The sequence below is a fragment of the Macrotis lagotis genome, chromosome 7, assembly GCF_037893015.1.
Source record: "Macrotis lagotis isolate mMagLag1 chromosome 7, bilby.v1.9.chrom.fasta, whole genome shotgun sequence".
Taxonomy (NCBI): domain Eukaryota; kingdom Metazoa; phylum Chordata; class Mammalia; order Peramelemorphia; family Peramelidae; genus Macrotis; species Macrotis lagotis.
Genome location: NC_133664.1, coordinates 10,050,388 through 10,076,583, shown reverse-complemented (window position 1 = coordinate 10,076,583; position 26,196 = coordinate 10,050,388). Strand labels below are relative to the sequence as shown.

The 26,196-nt window shown below is 38.3% G+C and overlaps 1 protein-coding gene across 6 annotated transcripts in view; it reads right to left on the bottom strand.

The window, feature by feature from the left end:
* Window positions 1–26,196, bottom strand: part of HDAC9 (histone deacetylase 9) — a 947,449-nt gene that overhangs the window by 236,767 nt on the left and 684,486 nt on the right. For all 6 annotated transcript variants that reach the window (XM_074195439.1, XM_074195435.1, XM_074195433.1 and 3 more), the window contains 2 exons: window positions 13,909–14,029; window positions 7,088–7,137 (listed from right to left, as the gene is read on the bottom strand). In XM_074195439.1, coding sequence (XP_074051540.1) covers window positions 7,088–7,137; window positions 13,909–14,029 — 171 coding nt within the window. The remainder of the gene's footprint in view (window positions 1–7,087; window positions 7,138–13,908; window positions 14,030–26,196) is intronic.

The following is a 26,196-nucleotide window of genomic DNA, read 5'->3' as shown; positions in this document are numbered from 1 at the left end:
ACCCCCAACATGATCATTATTATCACAAGTAAAGCCAACATCAAAATGATTGCTTGTTCCAAGAATTTGCATAGCTCTCATCTAGACCTTACTGTCTCCAAATACAGCAGTCTCATGGTAGAGTTATTTAGCCTGAGAAAAGATTTGAAATAAGAGCCATGATAGCTGTCCTCAGGATGATGAGGATTGTCATGGGGACAAGTGATTACGGCTTTGTTCATAGTTTGGCATCGATATTGATGCAGTTAGGATACTGGTGCAGCTGAGGAGGTGGTGAGGTCAGTCCTCCACATGCACATAAATATTTAAACAATGTAAGTCATTATTTTTGTGAACAATGAAAGCATAGTGCAGACCTGGGACAGTTTAGATCAACTTTGCACCTAAGTAGATTGACCTAGGACCCACATATGGGCACTGTACCATAAAGTATATAAAAGGAGTTTTTAGTCCATTGGTGGAGAGCTCCTGAAATTCTAAGGAACTTTCTTGCCAACTTGAACCTATTTCTTGTCAGCTTTTATCTATCTGAACAGCTTTTAACCACTTTGACAACCAGTTCTACCTGAGGACATTAGAATATGGTTTTAGTAAAAGGAGTGCCTGTTCGACCACTCAAGCCGTAAGTGATTATCTGAATGAGATGCAGAATAGCAAATAGGATTATTACCAATGAGTAGAAATTAAAGGGATACAAATTTCAGTAACATATAATTAAGGCCTTTGACCAATTAGGGTGGTCATGACATGTAAAAAATTGTCTTGTGACTTGATGAATTCTCTGTCATTACAGGTAACCAAAACCACAAATCAAAATCACAAGGGAATTTGGAGACAATTAGAAGTTAGATACTATCTTTAATTTAAGATTCTATGCTTTTAAATATATCTATTTGGGGTTTGTCTTATTAATATCAAGAAAGTCATGAATGGGGGACAGAAATGCTCTCCAATGGTATTTGACATCACTGGGGGGGGGGGGGTTCCTTCAGAACAGAGTTTGAAATGAAGTGAGCCCTATTCCCTATATGGTGTGGTCCTCTAGACTGACCTGGTCACAGATGATGTCATTGTCCTCATCATCTCAAGTCCCAGAATATTATAATCACCCAAATCACATTCATGATTATTCCAATGAAGTTTGTCAGTGACCAACGCAGAAAAGACCAAGCAGATGAAAAATGTCCTGATTATGTTGAATGGACACCTAGAATTGATCCATCATAGCAACCTGAGGTTGGACAATGAGCTAGGAGTCAGAGAGCAATCCAGAATGCCTTAGAGAAATTGGTTGAGGCTTTTAGTGCCTCCAGACATCTCCCAAATATACAAAAGTCCATCTTTTTAACAACAATTGATACTCTAAAACTAGAAATCCTGGCACATGAATGAGAAGTATCTCTGAAGACAATAGGATCACAGGGTGAAGAGGTGGAAAGGGTTACAGAAGCTGTTATGTCCACTCTCTTCACTTTACAGTAAAAATATCCGAGTTCATACAGCTTTAGTGACTTGTCTGGGGTTATATGAATAGAAAGACTCACAGAGAGTATTTGAACCCAGGTTCTCTGACTTCTTCTACTGTATCATGTTTCTCTCCAACTGCTTCTTTTTGAGGGTCACCAGCAGGGGACCAGACTTGTGAAAGGAGGATCAAATGAAATTACATGTAAAATAGGTTTCAGTCTTGAAGTGCTACAGAAAAGCCCCTCAAGATGAAGATGATGCTAATGGCAATGATGATGGTTTAAGGGCCATGTATAAACAATAATACAGCATCAACCTAGAAACATGAAGGATATTGGATATTTAGGACATCAACATAAAGATACATAATTGAAAAAGAAGGCAAGTCTGTCCTGAAGAAAGAGGGAGGGACAGATCATCAATAATCCATATATTCCACTACTATACATGAAATGTCAAAAGAACTAGAGAAAGATTCTCTCAGGCAGATCTTCCTCCTTTTCCCCAAATCCCTGCCAAGGAGGGCTTATGGGTGAACATAGAAAAGAGTGGGTTTTGTATATCTGGGAGAAGTTTGGATGGCAAGGATGAGAAGATAGAATTGCAGCAGTGGATGGAGTACCAACATAGATAAGATCAGAGTTCAATCAAAGTAATTTAATATTAGTAAATCAAATGCAAGCAGGGTAAGAGTAGAAAAATAGCATTTTCTTTCCAGCACAATCCCATCCAATGACTCTTTCCTGGTCTAACACCTTGGGGGTCACTTTTGAATCTCCCTTAACTTTCCCTCTCCCTCTCCCTTTACTCTTATCCAAGTCAATTCCAAAGTCCTGCCAGTTCTATCTGGGCAGTATTCTCTTCCATCTGTACTACAATATCTTGAATTTTTTTTTAAAGGAACTCCAATTCCAATGAAAATTAGCCCCAGATTCTAACTGCCTTCCAACCCCCAACATGAATGATGTCATATCATTACCATAAAGTGTCAAATCTAGGTGTACTCACATTGGATGTGGGGGGGGAAAGTGATGTTGGTTAATGAAAATCTGGCCCCAAGTCTACATATCGATCGAGGGTGCAATGTTGAGGCGATTCTGTGAAAGCCCATGATCCACCCATTCCTTGGCACATCTTAGCATGTATGCAGCCTGTCACTGTTTCAGATTACTCACAGGGAATTGTTCTCCCTTCTCTTTCAGCTTCGAGGTCTGACACTGCCCATGGACCCAGTTTATTTTTCTCCTCTTGGCACTGGAAGCCTGCCTGCCGAATGATAAAAGTGGAATTCTCTGCTGTCGGCAGGGTAGCCCCTGGGGAAGAAGGCCTGAAACCCAAACTTATATAAAATCATATCCTGTTTGCAAACACCATATTCCCTGGGCTTCTCCCTAATCGGATCCCATAAACCCCTGCACAGCATGAGAGCCCATTCCTCATCTAAACAAATGCCATAAGCCCCTTTATACTTTTACAACCATGTCAAAAAATAATATTGCCTGCCAATAGTGATGTGATTGGAGTGGCCTCCTCGGAGCTATAAAAGAAGCCTGGGGTCTGTTATCAATTTCTCTAAGTGTATCAGGGGAATTATGGGTCGATTCAGTTCCAAGTTATAAATGACAACTCAAAAGCCACAGAAGCTTTTGAAGCTAGGAGCTGATGACGACATTATCATAAAAGCCTGCTCGTCCCTGCTCTTGTGGTTTTTGGGCCTATCAAGAAAAGGGGGAAAACAAGGCTGAGAAATGATTTCAAGATTTCTTCACATAGCGGCAGGTCAGATGGGCAAGGAAGCAAATGCTATTTTTAGGAAGACACTTGGTACAGTTGGAGCCAAGGTCTTTCTGGATGGGCCTTTGCTTCCTGCTTCCCTTCATTATCAACTTCATTATCTTGACTCCTCCAGATGGGATGGTACAGAAACCCATGAATTTGGTGTTAGGGGACCTGGGTTCAAATCTCATTTAAGCCATTTACTGCTTTTATGTTCTTGGGCAAAACGGTTTGAGTCTCTCTTTTCTCCTCCCTAAAATTAGGAGGTTGAACTAAGGAGCTTCTGAAACTCTTTCTCACTCTAAGATATCAAACCAGAATAACTTGGGAGGCTGCACAGCCACACATGAGGCAGCTCAGGGACCTGGTGACCTTGGCTTAGTTCTTAGCCATCAGAAAGAAACTTAGGAGCAGCTTTTCAGTCAAATGCAGCTGCAGTCTGACCTGCACTTATGGAAGAGGTAATAGTGAGAAAGGAGGTCTTTATGTTTCCCAGAATTACAAGAATTTCTCAATGGACTTCCAGAGCAAACCAATCCCACTCAAAGTCCACAAAGAATTCCAAAGAATCCTCTCAAAAACTATAGAAATGATCCCCATTCTTTGTTTGGGTCTTCTCCAAGGTCTTCAAGGAGGGTGAGCTCACCACTTCCTAAAATAGCTATTCCACTTAACAATGCATTTTATTGTAAGGGAGTATGTCATTTCTTTTTTTTCCCCCCCTTTTTTAAGGTTTTTTTTTTTTTTTTTGCAAAGCAATGGGGTTAAGTGGCTTGCCCAAGGCCACACACCTAGGTAACTGTTAAGTGTCTGAGGCTGAATTTGAACTCAGGTCCTCCAGCAAGGGCTGGTGCTTTACCTACTATACCACCTAGCCACCTCTGAATATGTCATTTCTTGACATTTTGCTTCAAACTATGGCTTTGTAATTTCTACCCATTCTTTCTAATCCAGTTGCCTGTGATCACACAAAACAAATCTAATCTCTTTCCCCAAGCAATAGCCTTTCAAAGTCTGGAAGACAAGGATCTTGCCCTGCCCAATTCTTTTTTTTCCCCAGATAAACATCCTAAATTCCTTCAACTCATCCTTTTCGTTTCCCAGGTCAAGTCCCATTTGGCCATTGTATAGGTCCTGATTGGCCAAGAATGAAAACAAATAGCAATTATTTCCCTTTGGACCAGAAATCCTGAGGGTCTCCTCTCAGAATGATTTTTTAAAACTAAGTTAAAGAGGTCAATCTCTGCCTTTTTCAAATTTGTTTCTCACCTTGTCTTAATCACCAAATGGGTGTTACCTCAGTCAAACCAAAGATCCTACTTTAAAAAGACCAAAGTCTCCCACTGTATCCAAGGTCATCTCCTGTCATACTGATCTATATCAGGCCACTAGGTGGATATGGCTCCAGGGGAAAGGGTGAAGTAGGTGACTTTCACAGCATCTCCTCACTAAAATCCAACCCCCTTGGTTGTCAAGGTATCACCTCCCTGATGTCATGGTCTTTGAGAGCTAAGGACAAACAACACCAATAGTGTCCTAGCAAACAATTAATCAATAAATATTAAGCACCTAATGAGCACCAGAACTAGTCAATTCTGGGATTATGATGACAAAGAACAAGATAGTCCAGTCAGAATGTATCTAAGCCATTCCAGGTTGAAATGGATCCATATAAAACCCTCAGAATTCTAAGAGGCAGATACTGATTATAATACCTGAGAAATTCCCAAGAAGTATCCAAAGTCTTAAAGTTATTTGAGTTGGCAATAGGCACATCCCAGGGAGTTTAGATTCAGAGAGTTATAACAGTAGACACAAGCTCCCCTAAGCTACCATCCCATGTGTACTGCTTCGAGGAGCTCTGGATTACCAAGGCTGCAACAATACTGATTAGCATGTATACCACACATAGATGGTATGGTCTGCCTTAAGTGGGTAAGTTTGGAGCCAGGAAAGTCTCATGGGTCTTACAGATTCCCTAGAATGTCTGTCTACTTCTTAGGACTAGACTAAGCTAGATCCTCAAGATCACTACCATGTTTCTGTATCTCTCAAAAGGAAGTCCCCAGACCAGTGTGTACAAAATTGAAGTCTTCTGGGTTAGTAGGTCCAATTTTGTCCAACTTGGAACTCTCAGAAACTAATATTTTCCCCCAAATATGTCCCTTGTATACCTATCTCTCAGCATCCTTAGATTCCAACTCAGATGGCACCGGTCACATAAAGGCTTTTCTAGTTCCAGCTCATATTCCTAGACTCCATCTGAGTACATGGCAACCTCTTTCCAATGTCTCTATTTCTTTCTTTTTCAAGGTTTTTTTACAAGGCAATAGGGTTAAGTGGCTTGCCCAAAGCCACACAGCTAGGTAATTATGAAGGGTCTGAGGCTAGTTTTGAACTCAGGTACTCCTGACTCCAAGGCCAGTGCTCTATCCACGGTGCCACCTAGTTGTCCCTCAACTTCTCTATTTCTAAGAAAAAAGATCTACGAGGAAAGACCAGTTGGACTTTTATCTTTGTACCTACCAAACTGATATAATGTTTTTGCACATATTAGATGCTTGGGAAATGTTGATTGGACAGAATTTGACCTCCCTTAGCCTGACTATTTGAGATGTGAGAATATAAGAGGAGAAACTAATGAAATATGTTTTCCCCAAATAATCATTTATAATTTTTATCAGTCTCAAGCTATATGGTATTCAGTACTAATAAACTAGGATCACTGTAGTTCAGAAAGCCACATGGATATAGTACATCAAGCCAGTTACTTCAGAGAGCACACTAGCAGAAATCTAACTTGGAATTTTTGAGACAAGGACAAGTTTTAAGAAGGTCTTTGCTTCATATTTGTTGTTGCTGTTTAAATGGGGGGGGGGGAATGGCATTATCTCGTAGTTCTCCTTTTTTAATCTCACCAACTACACACTAACTATATTCTTTTGTTTCCATGCTCCAAAAATATTACAATGACCATTTCTACATTTTTAATCCCAGAAAAAAAATCACACCCTAGTTTTGGCTCTAAAAATCAGAAACTAGGGTCCAGGAGTTATTGTCGTTGCTAATCCATAGAGATTTCAGTGTTCTTTTTGTTGATGAAAACTGTGAAATGTTTCTAAAAGAAACATCACCAATTTAGCCATCTATAGATACCCATCGACACCAAGCTTTATGTGGGCCCACCCTTTGTTTGTATTAGCTTGGTCTCAAACAGAAAGCAAAGAATTGGAAAGCTAGCATGGAGAATGGGGAGTCAAGGAGGGGAAACAGTTCTCCTTGCCAACACTACCTTCACTAACAGGAGAATGAAAAGAAAATATTGGATTGCCCAGCATTTTACTTTCTAAGGGAAACTATTATTTTAAATATTATTTCTAAATTCTCAAATAATAGCCTTTTTCTTCTCTTTCTAATGGTCAAATTAGTTTATTGAAGTGCCTAAAGCATGATCTGAGAACATAAAGTCTTTAAGAGATTCTTGTTTATATATTATATTCTTAAGATGTGGTAAAAATGTCCTGGGACAAAAAATCTGCATTAACTATTTAGGTTAAGGATTGCAAAATGACCCCAGGGGTTACCAAGAAGTGTTTCCCATCATGTACCATACTCTGTGAAGTCCAGACCATTTTCATCTGGAAAACCCTTTAGGTTTCAGCTATTTGAGAAGTGAATTCAGGTCCCCAAGCTTTATTTAAATGTCTTCTGATGCTTCGAATTGTCCAGAGGAGACTTCACCAGGAAAGAGCCATGGCTTGAGCATCAATGGAACCTGGGCAGGGGGGGGAGTGGGGGTAGAGGGAGAAGCAAAGGGCCCAAAAGCACAAAAGCTCATCCTTACCCCAAGTCCACCACAAGGCAACAAGGAGAAGGCCTTCTGTGATGTGTCCCCTAGGGAAGAAAAGAGAAAGGAAAGAGGTTAACATGAATCATAAATGTTGCTGCAATATTTCCTTTTGGCACCTGGTATTAAAGTTAAATTCTAATAAAGTTGGAACCACAGATTGAGAAATGGAAGGTTTACAGTCCATTGAGTCATTAGCCTCCATTTTTTGGCCCTCATTTTTGTTGATGTAGAAACACAGGTTGAATGTGTTGATCAATAGCTAGTTAGCATCTGAAACAGGATTTGAACCCATCATCCTCAGTATATTCAGGGCTCTATCATTTCTTGCCTAATTAGGTATCATTTTTACAACTGCACATGATAGTCCATCATTCATGCAAATATTCCTGATCATCTGCATTTGAGAGAGTAACTTTTCATACATAGATTTTCCAAACCCTACTTCTATATGGAAAGTATACTTTAGCATGATTTGAAAATTATCCACGGATCCAGTTTGTGACTTTCGAGTTTCCAGTTTGCTGTAGAGTTCACTTTAAATAGTTCAAATATCCATGGAATGCTTTGCTTTTTAGCATGCCATTTTAGGCCAGTGATAGTGATCAAAGGATTGTCTTTCTCCATATGCTTCCAGACAACATTTTATAAAACATGCAGACCCCCTTTTCTGGTGCATATTTCAAGGAGGCCAAGATCCATGTTTATTAAATACTGCTCTAACTTTAGGAGAAGAAAAGGTATCAATTAGAACAAAGAGTCAGTAGTAGCCACACAAAACTCACTCATTGAGGAGTTCTCATCTGCCCATGAGTTCAATTTTTGTTTATTTACATAATGTCTAGAGACAATTGAATAGCAACGTGGCCTTGAAAACTGCTGAAGAATGCTATCATATCTTCATCAGACAATGGGTTTCTTGAAGAATCTTCCAAGAGGACACAAGCTTTGAGAGAGCTTTCCAACATTGACATAATGGAAATATTTTATATTCCTTGACCTGAGTTCATATCCTGCATCAGAGGATCAATACCAATGATTAAATATTTACAATGTCCCAGGTACTATGTTAAGGGATTCACAACTATAATCTCATTTATTATCATTCTACTCCTCTTGGCTTCAGATCCCTTATCTGTAAAGTGAAGTGAATGGGCTAAGTTCCCTTCCAAACAAAAATCTATGATTTTGTAAAATATGTAAAGCCACACATGAAAGTTAATGATGGATTGTATGTCTTTCACTCAATGATCAGCCTAGCTAAGTATGAAGACACTCATCAACAAAATGTGGGCCCATCATCAGATGAATGCTTTTATTTTATTTTTTTTATTTTAGTTACAACAACTTAGGAGGAAATTACATTCACTTCAGTGAAAAGAGTACCCACATCAAAGGAACTGTGGATCCTTGAAAGTATCCTCTAATGAAGAGGAAGGCCCAGGGCAATTGCCTCTCCCACATGAAGAATCTGTGTCAAATAGTGGTCACCTAGCCAATCAGTGATGGAATTGTACCATGAATCCAGACTCCTAATTCCAACACACTTCAATTGTCCCAGGACAGATCAATAGAAACAACATATTTCAAATTAAAAACAGATTTTGGGGGGAATTTTCATTCCATGTGAGCCAAGGCCTCAGTAAGTTTCAGTGACAGATAAGAAAGACTATTTTGAAAATAGTAAATTATCTGAGTAGATTTTTTAAAATGCAATTCCTAACAGATGGGAAATGGGGGTAAAGTTGGTTGACGAAGGAGGTGGGGAAGATCAATGAGATTTTTCTAAGTAAGTACTGGAATATTTGAAAAATTAATAAATAAACCTATTAGTTACCATTTAAAATGGAAATATTTACACGAGTAACAAGATACACACAGATTTCTACACATCAAAAGGTTCCTTAAGGTTTACAGTTGGTAAGCAGTGAATTCTTTTCAAGGAATATACAGTAATAGTGAGTAACTATGAGAAATGTTACAAACTCCCACAAAGAAAGAACTGAAACGCACCATAAAGAATCAAGGGAAGCTTTTCTCCTTCAGTGATGTTTGCATAGCATCAAAGAGTCCACAAAATTAGACAAAAATCTGTTTTTCTTTTAATAAGTATATGCAATGGATTTTTAAAAACTGACTTGGGTTAGTGGTTTGACACCATGTTTGGAAGCCCAGTTCTGTTCATGCAGACTGAGATCTACTCCTCCCTGTGCTGATGGGAATGTGGACATTCAAGCAGGCAGGGGCAGCTCAAGGAAGGTTCTTTGGAGAGTAATTATAGGTGGCCATCAAGGGAGGGGGGCATGTATCAATTTTTCAATGATCTGTTCAGTCTCCCTATTTCACCCCTAAATATATCCTAACTAAACTCACCCACTGAAGAATCATTATCTTAGCAAGGCAATCATATCTTCTGTGTTTACAGAGAAAAAATATATAAATATACATATATATATATATATATATATATATATATATATATATATATGTATAATGTTGTGTGTGTGTGTCCACATTCAGTTAGGCTCATCTATATAGGACCCAGAGAGAGGTCCCATTAGAGGGATATGACATGGGGATAATACTGCTGTGAATGGAATGAAAACTCCAAAGTTAGAAATTTGATTTTAAAGCAGTTGGAAAATAAAAACATTTTCCAGTATTATAGTATATGTAAATTAAAAAAATTGCAGTAAGAGTAGTGAGAATAAATAGCCAGCCTTGAGTATTAAATGCATATTCATAGATCTTTAAGTCAATCTCTTCTCAATTTTTTCAGTTGAGGAAACTGAGGTCAAGGGAAGTTAAATGAGGTCACAAAGATAGGAAGCACCTCTGATTGCAGTAGGAATGCTCTTCCTACAGGATTGCACTACTTGGAGAATTTTGACAAAATTTAAATAAAAAGAAATGTTTTACATAGAGAAAAGGGAAGCATCGGTTTCTGTAAAATTGAAAAAATCATTGGGTATTAGGTAAAGAATCTGGAATTCTCACCCTTGTCATCATTGACATTGTTTGAAAATGAGATATCATTTACCTTTTCTCTTAGCAACATTTCATCGTAATATCAAAATTAGAGCATGATCTAATGAAATAGATCAAGACAGTATCTTCATACTTGAATCCTGTGCCCTCTGAAACCTGAATAATAAAATTCAATTCTTCCTTGTGACCATAGATTTTATTTATTTGTACATTAATGGTCTTGCTGCTTATCCCACGACTCAATATGACGTATTACAGTCTATATCTGCCTACCTACTTTAATGTGACCCTAGGTTTAGGGTTTAATGGTAACTTAGAATTCAAATAGCCCATCTTTTCATTTCACAAAAAAGAAAACTGAGACCCACAGGGCTAAGATGATTTTCACGAGGTTATCTAGGTAATAAAAACTGGGGAGGTTCCTTATGCTGCCTTTGATACATTCACAAACTCCAAGAGCAATGCTAGAAAAATACCATTATATTTTGTTTTGTTGGGTTTGGGGATTTTGCAAGGCAAGGGGGTTAAGTGGCTTGCCCAAGGCTACACAGCTAGGTAATTATTAAGTGTCTGAGACTGGATTTGAACTCAGGTACTCCTGACTCCAGGGCCGGTGCTCTATCAACTGCGCCACCTAGCCGCCCCCAAAAATGCTATTTTAAAAATTGTCTTCACGTACTTCCTAAAATTCATCTACTTCATCATTAGCTATATTTTTTAAAAAATACACATCTTTTCAATTATTTATTTTATTTTTAATTCACGTATTAAAACAAACATTTCCATATGAAGTAGAATTTTTTTTAAAGAATATTGTACATGAAACAGGAAATCTATTATGTAAAAGAGACAATTGCACTCATATTCATGCTTAATCTCCAATCTCTTCCTGGGCATATTTTTTTTTCTTTTAAAAGCTGAAGGAGGTATTGGCTGAATTCAAACCTCTCACAGAGTTCATTAAATCAGTTCAAATTGATGCCATTTCTCCTGATGCCCTTTATCCATTTCTCCCCCAATCTGATACAGCCCATCTTTTAGCCTGTAATTGCTTTGTTTGAGCAGCGGAAAGAATAAAAGTTCTAGCAGTGGTGGGGATTCTATTATAGCTTCATTTAAAAGAAAACAAGAGGCAGTTGTAAGGATAAATCCCAATGATGTTAGCCAAAATGGAGTTTGTCCATAGTTTGAGTGCCATAGCCAGTTGCTTTATGGGAATCATGTAGTATTGTCTAAATACAAGGTTTGTTATTTCCAAGATTCTATAGCAAAGAAGTTACTTTGGAGTAAAGTGTCTCTAGAGAGTCCAATGAAACTTTCCCCAAGATGCTAAAATTTAGATGTTGAAAAACTTCCGACCCATGCCCTTCAACAATAGAAGCTGATGATTCCTCTTCCAGTCCAATTGACCCCCACTTGATTATGTTTGATGTCATTTTTGTATCATGAATTTCTTTCCATGCTCTTTGCCCTGGGAAGGACCCATTGGGTGCTACTTAACCTTAATGGTTTCAAGTAGCACCAGAAGCCAACATGGCCAGTCTCCTCCAGTTCAAGGCACCCCATACTGTTCAGCTAATGGGGCTGTGAAAATACAGGGCCTGTCTTGTCTTTTAAAAAGGGGAGAAGGAGGATAGTATCTCGCTTATTTGTACCATGTAAAATTAGATTCATTCCTAAATGTATAGATGAATAGGTCATAAGATGTTTTTAATCTTTGAAGTTAATAATGTCTGCCTTCCAAAGAACATGCCCCCCAAATTTCCTTCTGAAATCCTGACTTGAAGGTTGCCTCCCAGTTCTTCAGAATAATGATTTTTCTTGTTCCTATACAGAGAGATGGCAGTTTTTCAATGTTAGAGCCCGAGGTTCCCTTTAGAATTACTAAAGTCAAATTTAATCATTTGTTTTAAAATAACATTGAATAGAGACGGCTAGGTGGTGCAGTGGATAGAGCACCGGCCCTGGAGTCAGGAGTACCTGGGTTCAAATCCAGTCTCAGACACTTAATAATTACCTAGGCTGTGTGGCCTTGGGCAAGCCACTTAACCCCATTTGCCCTTGCAAAAAAAAAAAACCCTAAAAAAATAATAATAACATTGAATTAAAATCTTGGTGGGAGCTGCTTGCTGTTTTCTGAGGTGACCCAATATTTGAAGCAGCTTTTGTAAAGTGAATGTTGGTTTACAACCAACAGGATTATTTTGATATTTTAAAAATTTGACTTCTTCAGAAAATAGTATGGCCTTGACAGGCAACCAGTATTATTCTATATTTATTTGGTTAAGAAATAATTAATATTAATAATAAATCACTATGAAGCATGTGGAATGGTGGCTAGAGAGCCAGCCTCGCTATCATGAACACTTGGTTTCAAGTAAATTAACCTCTCAAGATCTGCAGTTGTCTTTTATAAACCTCAGACAAGCAGAATATTTGCTTTGGTAGAGGGTACTCAGAGCAATGCTAAACTCATAGATGCAGATCCCCCCCCCCCCCAAAAAAAGAATCAATTGACTTTCTAGTCTTTGAAGTTTCCATATTTCCAATGTTCATAATATTCTCACATTATAAAGAAATACAATATTCCCATCATATGTTCAAGATGAAATGAGATATACATCCCATAGATTTTGTTTATATTATTTTTTACAAGGCAATGGAGTTAAGTGACTTGCCCAAGATCACACAGCTAGGTAATTATTATTAAGTGTCTAAGTCCACATTTGAACTCAGGCCCTCCTGACTCCAGGGCTGGTGCTCTATCCACTTTGCCACTTAGTTTCCCCTTATATCCCATTGATGTTAGAACGAAATCAAAGCTATTTGTGATGGCATCTACCAAATAAGAATGTCTCTCCTCAGTACTTGTTTGAAATATTCCCTGAGATATTTTACTTCTGTGTCTATTTTAGGTATGCCATGTGATAGATAAAATTTGAAAAGCATTTTTGTAAAAAATACAGAATATATTGTATAGTTTTGTTGAGGTTTACAAGGCTTTTGGGGAAAAGGGGCAAACCTGATATTTCTTTAGTGTGAGGCACTCCCTTTATAAAAATTTCCTTCACCAGTGGAGATCAAAAATTATTCTGGAGGCAGCTAGGTAGTACAGTGGATAAAGCACTGGCCCTGGAGTCAAGAGCACCTGAGTTCAAATCTGGACTCAGATACTTAATAATTACCTAGCTGTGTGGCCTTGGGAAAGCCACTTAACCCCAATGCCTTGCAAAAACCTTAAAAATATTATTCTGAATTGCATTATTAGAGAACCCCCACTGTCTGAACAATAAATTATGAATTATGGGGGAATAAAATTAAATCTGTTTTGATGTGACACAAATTCCTTCCTTTCTCTCTCTCTCTCTCTCTCTCTTTCTCATTTTTTTTCTGTTTTGTTTTTTCCCTGTGAGCCAGATGAAATAATTGAAAAAAGCAAAATGAGGCCTAAAGGGAAAGAAAGCTGATTCTGGAAGCCACCCTTTCAGCAGTCCCTTGGAAGATTTGGATATATGAGCAAAATAGAATATTCCCCCATTTCCATTATCCCCAGCTACAAGTCTATAATTAATTCAGGCTGCGCAAATCCTATCAAAGTAAAAGTTACCAAATAGTTTTTTTTTAAGTGAATATGAGGGAATGTCTATTGTCAGATTCCCATCCCTGCATTTGCTTCATCTCCATTGGCTCTCATTTTAACATTTTCTCTCCCTCTACTCAGCAGTGTTACTAGAAGACTGATCTTTGGCACTAGTCTTTGTCAGCAGTTGACTTTGACCCCTCAATGACGAATGACAAGCTTGGAAGATGCTGCTCTTCTTAGTACTCACCTTGGAGCATCCTGGGGTCCAACTTCTGTCTACTCAAGGGGTCAGTGCCGTACAGGAGAGAATGATGGTCAGAATGGACCAGGTGTAATTCTTCTAGAGAAGCTTTTCGACCTTGGATCCGCTAGCAGAAAACAAGAGAGATTGGTCCAATGACAGCCTGGACCAGAACGTAAACCCCCGAGTAAGCTTCATCATGGGTAGGAGGTGCATCAGGCAGGAATGGGACACTGTTTGGCTTATTAAAGTAATAGGAAAATATATGGCAAACAAAAAATGATAATAATTATACTGGAACTATTAACTATATAACACTTTAAGGTTCAGAAAGTATTTTACATGTTAAGTCATTTGATTTAAAAATGAATGCAGAGGCCTTGGACTTTAATGTTGTTTAAACTTAGGAAACAAGTTAATAAAAGCCAATTTCCCTTTGTAGAAAAAAAAATCCTATAGAAATAATTAGTTCCTTACTCTATGAACATAATAATAACAATAATAATTAATAACATTTATGTAATGCTTTGATGCTTCCACAATGCTTTCTATCACATCATTTGATTTTCATCAAAAACCTGGGTGGTTAGATGCCATTAAAATCCCCATTTTATAGATGAGAAGAGTGTGGCTGAGAAAGATTAGATAATTTGCTATGAATCATACAATTAGATAATGTCTAAAGTAGGATTTGAATATGTCTTCTTGACTCCATGGTCCATATTGGAACAGTGTCAATATTCCACCTTTAGCTCAACGACCAAGTGGACTACTGGGTGGTGGACATGAATTAAAACCTAGTTTTGTGTTACCATCTTCCATCCTTATCTGAGCTCCCCAACTTCTTTGGAGGTTTAATGTATATCACTGAAGGAAAAAGTACCATGCAATTGCCCAAGTCGGTTTAGCTGTCTTGCATTCATTTCCCAGCTTGGACCTAAGCTCAATGGCTAGCTTCACCCAGTTGAGGCAGAGAACTATCAATTGCTTTCCTTCAAACCAGACTCCAGAGAAGGGAAGCTCATAAGAAGTTCACCCTTCTTTGTGGTCACCGAATCATATTGGAAAGGGCCTTCTAACAGTGTTTACAGATGAGGAAACTGAGTCCCAGAACCCAAGTGTAACTGCTAGAACTAAGAGTTGAACCCAGAGCTACTGATGACAAAGCAAACGTTATTTCTGCTACCCCATGCAGTTTCCTCTTGCTGATTTAAATTGTAATAGTCTGGTATACATAATAAAAATTGATGCGTTCTCAGATATTTGAAGTATTAACTACTGGACCATGTGCATGGTGGAGTGAAAAGGGTCCCAGACTGGGTCCTGCTTCTCACACTATGTGTGAACAAATCATTTTCTCCAACAGGTGTTGAGTCTCTGAGTTGGTTGAACCAGTTCAGGGTTTCTTTATCTGATGGGGACAGGGTGTGAAATTGGAAGGCTAAGAGTGCATCTTGATTTTTCATTGTATTTTAACTGAGATTTTTGCTAAACTCTAGCCATTTCCTTCCAGTATGATTTAAAAACAACTAAACAATAACTGAGCAACATTTGGTACAGACTCCACCAGCCTGCTCAAGAGTTCAGGTCCTGACCCAGAATAGGTTAAGAATCCCTAGACTAGATGCTTTCTAAATTCTTTCCCAGTTCTAATACCCATGATGCTCCTATTTTGGAAGGAGCTGGCAGAGAAACCTAAAGACAGGATGAGCAGGCAAGTGATTCTTCTCTGCCTAAATAGTAAACAGGGTTGATATAGAGAATGACTAACAGGCTATCCCCTCCAAGAATTGGGGGGGGGGGCAAGATGGGTGCCTCTCTGACCTCAAATAAACTCCCTTCAGTCAGGGGAGATAAGGCCAGGAGATGGGGTGAGGCTTGGTCAGAGGAGGAAGTGGGGAGAGATGGTGCCGGGAGTGAATGATGAGGAGTGATGGGCACCATTGGGGTGGCAGAAAGAGGTGGCCTTACCAGGGCCAGAAAATATGGCTCCTTTGGAGCCCAGACAAAGATAATTTAGACTGTGACTATTAAAATAAAAATGAAATTCATTTTATGGGAAGAATGAAAATGTTTGTTAGTGTCATTGTGACTCAGCCTTATGTTACCATTTGGACTCGTAGAAAAATGAAAAATATATTTCAGAGAAATGTTTCCTCAAAAAGTTGTAATTCTCAAGTCAGGGAATGTTGAGAAGCCAAGACAGCCCAGGGAGGATCTGGCCAAGATCTGGCCAGGGTAAGCTGCCATGTTAGAGTATAGAGGTCATATACAGGACAAATAGTCTTCATTAGAACTATCTCTGCTCCTATACTTACCAGATCATTTTCAGTCCTTCGGTTTAATATATAATGTAAATAAGCCACTGGGTTCAGAAAGGATCAACATTTTTCTTAAAAAAAGTTTGACTCTTTAATACCACATTGAGAAATTTTGGTTTTAATTTGGTTCAGATAATAGAGTCCTGGGTCTGGAGTCAGGCAGACCTGAATTTAAATCTGGCTTCAGAAACTTAATAGCTCTGTGATGCTCAGCAAGCCATTTAACATATCTTCACTTGTAAAATGGGAGTAATAATCACCTTATCTGTCATGGAATAAGCTAGAAATATTTTCAACAAGATCAGGGAGGAAACGAGGATGCCCACTTTTATTCAATATTGTACTATAAATGCTAGCTATAGCAGTCACCAGAGAAATAAAATCAAGAAATTAGAATTAGGGATGATGACACAAAATTATCACTCTTTGCAGATTACAGAATGGTATACTTAAAGAATTCTAGCAAATAAACTAAAAGACATTGAAATAATTGATGACCAGCAAATTGTGGGATATAAAATAAAACCATAAATTTCTAGAATTACCAACAAAGTCCAGCAAGAAGAGATAGAAAGACAAAATCCATTTAAAATAACTGGAGACAAAATAAATTGCTAGGGAGTCTACCTGCCAAGATAAACTCAAGGACTGTATGAACACAATGACAAAACACTTTTTATATAATTAGTGTCATAGCTAAATAATCAGAGAAATATTAATTATCCATGAGTAGGCAGAGCCAATATAATAAAAAGGACAGTTTTACCTAAGTTAATTTGCTTCCTCATTGCCTTACCAATGAAAACAACAAAAAATTATTTTATAAAGCTAGAAAAATATAGCAAATTTATCTGGGAAAATAAAAAGAATGTAGATTAGCAGTACCAGATCTCAAACTATATTATAAAGTGTTAATCATCAAGATCATCTGGTACTAAAAATTAGAGTAGTGGGTTGGTGGAGTGGATTAGATACACAATACAAAGGAGTAAATGATCATAGTACTTAGAGCTCACTCTAAGGTTCTTCCTAAGTCTCCCTTGAGGACCCCAAAGGCTTAGGCACTAATTTCTTCTCCAGCAGGTAAGCAGTCGAGTCAACATATTCCTGACATGTCAGTATTTGGTCTGAACATTCCTCTCCAGAATCCTATCCAAAGATTGGATGAATGACAGACGAGTCATGGAAGGAAATGAATAAAAGGACATTCACCCCAATATCCACAGGGACATTTTTTAACAGTGAGATTTTGGTCGATGGAAAATCTCATGGGGGAAATAGTAAAAGTCCTTCGCTTGAGTCACTGGCAAAGTGGATTGAATATAGTCCTAAAAAACCCCAGAAGGAATAAGATCCCACCCGCCTGACCCCACCCCCAACCCCAAGTTGGCAGAGCAAGGACCTGGAATGACTGAGCAGAGGTTCCCAACTCTAATTTCTATGATGCTGTGGAATTTAGACCTCCCAAAGCCAAAATTGTGTAATTCTTCTTGTAGACTGCATCCAACTTCTGGGTGGGAGTCCTGGATAGAATGCTAGAACTAGATTCAGAAAGGCAAAGGTTCGGGTTCCACCTACGACACTTAAGAAGCTAGATGACTGGGTAAGTCCGTCTCTGAACCTCAGTTTCTTTATCTATAAAAGTAGGAAAGAAAACTTGAGGAACACAAAGGAGATCAGACAACTAAAGTACTTTACAAGTGTCTACTCTGGCAAAGCATCATGTTTTGTCCATCTCCTCCTCCTATTTCTTGTTTTGTCCTTCAGTATGTTGGCTAAAAGTTGTGCCCTTACCCCATGCTACCCCCACATTATTGCCTCTGTTTAACATCATGAATTAACTTTCTCTTCTGAAAAAAATGTTGTTCCATAGAGAGAAAGAACTGTCCATATGTGTGGATACCTTCCAGATCAAATGGGAGGCTCATCACTCCACTCTCCTGATTGATTGTATATCGACGGACTTTAAATGAAGCAAGAAACCTGCCATAGTATCCATACATCGGTTCACATTTGGAGAAAAATAGATTCTTTGCTTTCATTTCTCTCATGAGGACATTTCCTGTGGGAATTTCCTTCCATTTCACTAATCTCCCCTCCCACCACCTAAACTCAGCACTCTTCAACTTACCTTTGGACCCTGAGCTGTCCATTCTTTCAGGTACTTAAGCTATAGTGGAAAAATACTCCTGTGATAAACAGCTCAATAAGTAATATTGTCCATAGTTAGTGGTGCTGCAGAAAGAGTCCTGGAACTAGAGTCAGGAAGACCTGAGTTCAAATCCATCCATGGATACTTACTGTCTCTGTGACCTAGGACATGTCACTTAAGTGTCTCAGGTCCTCATCTATAAAATGGGCATTCACTGATCTCCATTAGTATTGATGCTAAAATGAGATGTTTGTCAAGCACTTTGCAAATTGGAAAGAATTATGGAAATTCTGTTACTTTCTATTATTATTAAACTTCATGTGACAATTATATTTTATCCTGAAAATTTCATTAATTTAGAAATATGAACCTCAAAGTCCTTGCATGAGTCAATTGATTTTTTATATCCTGGTCATTTGTTTTGGTGTTTCAAAAGACTGCATTTGTAGGCTGTGTGGTAGAATTCCTCCAGGACAGGAAAGTGATCTATCAAAATGTTCACACATGCATACATATTTTTTTATATACATAAACCCAAATTTTGACTGCTTGAAAGGTACCATTATTCCTTCAGAGATAACATTTGTGCACTTCCCAGTAGCAAGAGTGACAGCTTGAATTTATTACATCCTGAGCCAGCTTCACAAAATGTGACTGGGTCAACGACCAAGGATAGTGTCATATATTTTTAATATAAATTAAATTGTGAGAATTAGAAAACTGAGTTCAAGGCTGCTCCACTCACATAAAGGAAGCCATTAAACATATGCCAGTGGGTAGATGCTACCTGGCACTTTCATGTCTTCATTAATTATTCTTCTTAACTAAGCAGGTTGTTGCTATTGTCTCTTCTTCATCGTTGATGCTATGACTTGCAAGTGAATTGGACTTTAGTGAGGGAATGCTGTGTAAAGTCAACAATCTGTCCAGTTTATATGCGAGTACATCATGGTTTAACATATTCAATGACTTTCCCAAGGTCATATAGCTCATTATGACAGATTTGGACCACACACCCCATCTTTGGACCCTTGCTCCAGTTCTCTCTCTAATTTGAAGATGGCAGTTATATCCCTGTGACTGAGATCAGTAACTTTGGTTAAAGTGCAGAGTGCATTTGTACATGGAGAGAAATAGATTCTTTACCCCCATTCAATCGATGATCCCTCATCCTGGGAGGAGTTCCTTCTGGGAATACTCAATTCTAATATAAGCCATAAATGGAAATTAGAAATGTTTTTATATAATAACATCAATTGTCACTTTATATATATATATATGTATGTATATATACATATATATATATATGTAATAGATCATGTCCTCAAGAAATTTAAACTATGGGGGAAGAGGTGATGAATCACATTATAAACAAATTAGAAAATATTATGTGGGTGTATATATATATATATATATGTATATGGCAAGTATATAAGAACTTTAAGGGGGTAGAAATTAGTTTTAGAAGGGGCTGTGAAGAAGATATCATAAAGAGTTTTCATCCAGCTAAACCATTTTTCTTCAATGGGCAGAGATGAAATAGATATAATAGCTGATGCCAGGGAATATTTCAGATTCTAGGCATAATTTTCTAGGTATAAGTGTAAGGGGAATGATATGAGAAAAGCCTCAGAAGTGGGAGAGGTATAAGGGACTTGAAATGAGATCAGAGAATATGGGTTTACTACTTAACTCCTATGGAAAGCAAAAACGTCCCAATCATACTTTCTCTCTGGGCCTCAGTTTACCCTTCTAGAAAGAAATTGTTGGTTGTTTAGATAACCTCTGGGGTCCCTCTCAGCTCCAAATCTTATGATCAGATGCCTACCAAAGCAGTTCTGGTTCATATCTTCAACCATCTGCCTCCAATTTAACCCATAATCTTGAAATGGTTCCACATTTTAGAGATCTGTTTAGAATTCACATCCTCAATATTTCCTAATAGCATTCTAAAATTCATTTATGCTATCCAGTATGAGGCATCTTTCTGACAGTTTGAGCCATTTTTTTCCTTAACAAGCACTATATGCAAAAAATCACATGAAAAATCACATCAGAAAATTAGGGATGTTACCATTCCATGCAATGACCCTTATCCTCTTGTTTTCTGTCTTTTTTGTCTGTCTGTCTGTCTGTTTGTCTGTCTATCTATCTATCTATCTATCTATCATCTATCTATCTTCATAAAATGGCCTATCACCATCCCTTTGGAATCCCCATCTCATCAGAATCCCTAGCTTCCTTCACAGTCCAAATCAGACAGGCTTTTCTGCCATCCCCCTCTCCACATTAGTATTTTCTTAGTAATCAATTGAAATCAATAAGTCATTATTCATGTGCATATGGCCCTGCTGCATTCTCCAGAAAGTGCACTCCTTGAAGGTAATGACTGCATTTTGTCTTGAATGACTAGTACCTAGCAAAGCTATGCTTTGGGACATTGGACACTCAATAGCTTTTTGAATTTCACTCATGGATCCCTGGTTTTAAGAAAGTGACCTATTCTGGGTCACACCCTTTCTGATTTGAGCTTCGTTAAGTCATAAAATTGGTATAGGAGCTTTATATTTATAAATGATCCAGACCTACAATCATGACTTTAGAGAAAAAAAGTGATCTCAGAGGTCTTCTAGTTTAATCCCTCATTTAAAGTAGAGGGAACTGGGGCTCTGTTTACTCTAGTTTTACCCAAGTTATCTGGGTTAGTAAATAGCTGAGCTGTAATTACCTTAAATCTTCAGATTTTAAGTCTGGTTTTCCTACCATGCTTCTACCCATTCCTTCTGGATACTGTATAATTCTTTGGAATATCTTCCATTTCCTCAATGACCTTCTATCTTTCAATGCTTTTCATAGATGACCAAATCTGATAAACATTAGAGATACAGTTGGACAGCATCATCAACTGATTATCCTTTTCTGGTCTCAGAGAGATATGAACCATGCTCAAAGCAAAGAAGATTCTGGATTGTCCATCAGAGCTATGGATTGACTGTTTTAAGCCCTTCATGACCAAGACCAGAAGCTAGGATCCAATAAATGAGGATGGGGAGAGGAAGACGCTTCTTTCTTAAGTTCACTGTTTTCATCCACTGTGCTCTTTTGTCCCTGGTCACAAAGCAGTTGTCTGGTGAACCTTGTTTGGGTCATTTTATATTCTCTATGATCCTCCTAAATTCCTACATATTTTTTCCCATTCTGTCTTTCTCCTGTGGCTAAGCATCCCCATTGTCCTATCTGTGTTCTACATAGATCATGACATTATTTTTCTGAAGCACAGATCTGACCACATCATTCCCTTGCTTGAGTATATTTAGTGATTCTCAGTTGCTTCCAGAATATAATATAACCTACCCAGGCTGTAATTTTAAACCATTCACATTCTGCCTCCAGAAACATTTCCAGACTTCCTTCATTGGACTCTCTTTCACACACTCTACATTCCAAGCAAACAGGCCTCCTGGCGATTCCCTGGACTTGGCAGTCATTCTCTACCTCCCTGTCTTTGCCCAGGCTCTAGATTGCTTTAAAGACTAGTTCTGGCCCAGCTTCCTAGAGAAAGACTTCCCCAAAGTGGTGTTCATTATAGAATGGACCCTCCTTCTCAAATGCTCTTCTATTTACTTGTCAGTTTACGCATTATCTCCCCTCCCTACATTGTAAGCCTCATGAGGGTAAGAGCTGGGCTTCTGTCTTTGTAACTCCATCTCTTGGCTCAAGGTGTGAAACAGCCTAAATGATGATGATTGTTGGCATTGAAATGAATTGAATTAAAAAGAAAATGACATATCTAGGTTGTGGGTTCTGGAAAAGTGATATATTTAACATTGGTTCTGTTGATTATCCTGGTGGTAACTCACATTAAATGCTTCTCTATTCCTAAAGAATTTTTTTAGGGGGGGAAGCTAAAATGTATGATTTCATCCGTCAGGAACTCTGGATCTGAAAACGTCTACTTCTACCAATAATTCATCTTTAATTTAAATCCTTGGAAAGGGACCTGAGATGCAGAGATTAAGTGATCTGCCCCAGTCACCCAGCTAGTCTGTGATCAAGCTCAGATTTGAACCCAAGTCTACCTGACTTCAAAGTGAGCTCTGCATTCTGTAATTTTAAGGCCGCCCCTTCAAGATTTGTGCTTTCTGAACTGCAAACCGCCTGCAATCAAGGAGGGGGATGGAGTGATTTTGACATGGCTCTTCCAAGTCCTCTTGTGACAAGGTAAAATGCAGCTCCCCCCTGCCCCCACCCCACCCGCCACCCACACACAGCACACCCGCCATAGATTCTGACTTCTCTGCCAAAAAAGGAGGTAAAAATGAAACAGGCCCATTCCTTCCCTTCTGTGTTCAAAGCCTGGAAGGGGGCCAGCACCCTAATCAGTTCTCATTGGCCCTGGAGGAATCACAACCTTTTGTAAAACATAATAAAGGGCATAACATCATGATAAAATGCATGAAAAGGCAATGCCTTTGGTTGGGAACTCAAAATAATTCGGCAGAACAGATGGATTGCATTGGTTTGGCCTTATGGACGACATGAAAGGGCTCATTTTATGGCAGCTCCAAAGTCAGGGAAAATGGCCAACTTCCCCTGGACCAGTCCGAGTACCTGCCTGAGCCTGGGGGTCTCCATCTTCTCTAATCATTTTTGAGGGACTGATGGATTAGGCAATGTTTTCCACTGGAATACCTCATTTTCTGAAGCTGTTTCCTTCACTGTCTCTCTCTTCAGAACTCTGTTTACCCCGAGATTTCCACAGGCACACTCTGTCCACTATTTTGCAAAGGAAGAAGCAAAGTAAATGGAAAAAATGCCAGAGTTGTATGCTGAGGTCTGGGGTTCAATCTCATAATTGCCACTGACCATCTGTGTGACCTGGGAAAGTCAAGTCAATTAGAAAACCTTATTTCTTCTCCAGACCTTACTTTTTTTTCCCATTAATAAAAAGAGAGTGTTGAATTACGTAACCTCTATTTACCTAGTCTTTTCTCTAGATCTCCTTTGGTCCAGGCCCTGTGCTGTCCCTTGAGGATACAGAGATGGAAAGGAAACAATCTCAACTTTCAAGAAGATTCCATTCTATCAGAGGTAAAACCATGTTTATTTGTATATGTTTATGAATTTATATATGCATACCTAGACATGTCTGTAAATTCACATTTATGTATAAAAAGAATAAATACAATTTCAAATACAAGATTGTTGTTGAAGGTACCAGTATTTGGGAAGGGGAGAAAGAGCTCTTGAAGAAGTTGCTGTTTGAATAACATCCTGGAAGAAGTGGGAATTTTGTGAGGTAGTGAGGAGCCAGATCATTCTAGAAAGGAAGGTTGGCCAGGACAAAATCACAGAGACTGAAGTTTAAGAGTTGTGTGTGAGCCACATACTATAGAAATCTCTAGTTTTGTTGGACTACAATGTGTGAATGTTGTACAACAAAGGTCAATTTGTGCAGGGTTTTTAACCCCAAGAAGAGGAATTTGGGTTTGATTCTAGAGCCAATAGGAAGATATTAGAGTTTATGGGGGGGGGGGAATTATGTGATCAGACATAAAAAAATCCCTTTGGCAGATGTAGAGCGTAGAGTAGAGAGATGTGATCAAGGAGACCCACTGGGAGGCCATTATAATGATCTAAGTAAGAGATGATGAGGGCTTGAACTAAAATGGTAGCTATAGACTTGGATAAAAGGGTTTCATGTAAGGAGATTTGGCAACCACTTGGAGAATGAGAGAGTGAGGAATCAAGGAGAATGCTGCACCAAAGGACCTGGAAGACTATAAAAATGGTGATGTTCTCAACAGAAATAGGAAAGTTGGATAGACTGGAGAAATAGTGAGTTTTGTCTTGGATATGCTGTTTTTGAGATGTCTTTAGAATAGTCATTTGGAAATATCCAGTGGGCAATTGGTGATTTGAGTATGGGGCTCAGGAAAGAGGAAAAGACTGGATATATAAACCTAGGGGTTATCTATATAGACATGAAAATTAAACTCATGAGATTTGAATAAATCACCAAGACAGTAAGCATAGAGGAAAGAAAAAAAGTCCTAACAATGGAGAGTTGGGGAATATCTATAATCAGGGGACATGATCTGAATAATTCTAATAGAGCAAGAAATCATCAGACGGGTAGAAGGAGAACCAGGAGAGAACATTGTCACAGAAAAGTCAAAGAAGAAGGTATGTAGAAAGGAGCTGGTCAATCATATAAAGTATAGAAGAGGGTTCAAGGTGAAGCAATGAAAAAGGACCATTAGATTTGAAAAATAAGACATCTGCAGTTGGACAGAGTTAAAAGAGAGCTGACTTCAGAACCAAGAAGACCTAAGTGATCTTGGGCAAGTCACTTCACCAAAAAGATGCTCTGGCAACTCAATTAAGAGTGCAGAGAAGTAGCTAATTGGAATTAAGAGAATTACCTTCCATCAGAATTGTTTCTATGCTGGCTCCTCTTCTTAACAAGGACTCGCTGGGAAATGTGGAGCTAAGAGAAGAATCAGCATATTTTGTCTGAGAATTGGCAAATACCTTACCATTTGTGACTGTCCCTGTCACACTGCCCTGAGCCCAAGGCTGAATGTAGATGTTTCTAGAAGTAGAATGGTTTGGATTGCTCCTTAGGAAAACAGGAAATCCCACTCAATTAATTTAAATTCAGTTAAAAGGGATGGGATGGCATCAGGGAAGGGACCATATCCTGTTTTATATCACTATTCTTTTCTGTACTCGATTTGCATAGAAACAACCAGAGAAGAATGTCCTGTACCACAGGGGACCAGCATCTATCTGCTCTGTCATGATTAGTCTTAGAAATGTCATTGAGATGATCAACTGGACTGTTGGCATTGTTGTTGATGTTATTGTCATTCACTTGTTTCAGTAATGTCTGACTTTCCATGACCCCATCTAGAGTTTTCTTGACAAAAATACTCGAATGATTTGCCATTTCTTTCTTCAGTTCATTTTGCAGATGAGGAGACTGAGGCAAGTAGGGTGAAATGACTTTCCCAGGATCCCACAGCTACTAAGTGTCTGAGGACAGATTTAAACTCAGGAAGATAAATACCAGACTCAGAGCTCCATCCACTCTGGCTACCCCCTTCCACCTCCCAATTGGACTATGCCATGCCTAAATGAAAAACAAAGAGCAAAGTGCTAATGGCATTTGAGATTTCTCTAATACTTTAAAAATGTGCAGAGCCCTTCACAGACATTTTCTCATGGGATCCTTATAACAACTATTTGAAGTAAATGCTATCATTAGACCCATTTCTCAGATAAGGAAGACATATAACCAGTAAATCACAGAACTGGGACTAGAACCAAAATGTTTCTGGGTATCAGCTCAGAATTCCATCCACAATCACACGCTACCCCTCAATATACAAAGATCTCAAATATTTACTGAGCCTTTTATAAAAGAGAAGTATAATACTCTAGAAAAGACCTGCTTGGAATCTGACTTAACCTGAGTGCTCAGAATCCTGCTGGGCTGGGGGCCATGAGAAAATCAGAGAGACAAATCATGTCATTAGACATCAGATTTTACTCAAGAACTAATCTACTTTTGGGGTGTGGATAGACACTATACATATACATATATATATATATATATATATATATATTAAGTAATGTGTAGCTTTATCTGTAATATATATATGTATATATATATATATATTAAGTAATGTGTAGCTTTATCTGTAATATATATATGTATATATATATATATATTAAGTAATGTGTAGCTTTATCTGTAATATATATATGTATATACATATATATATATATATATATATATATATATATATATATATA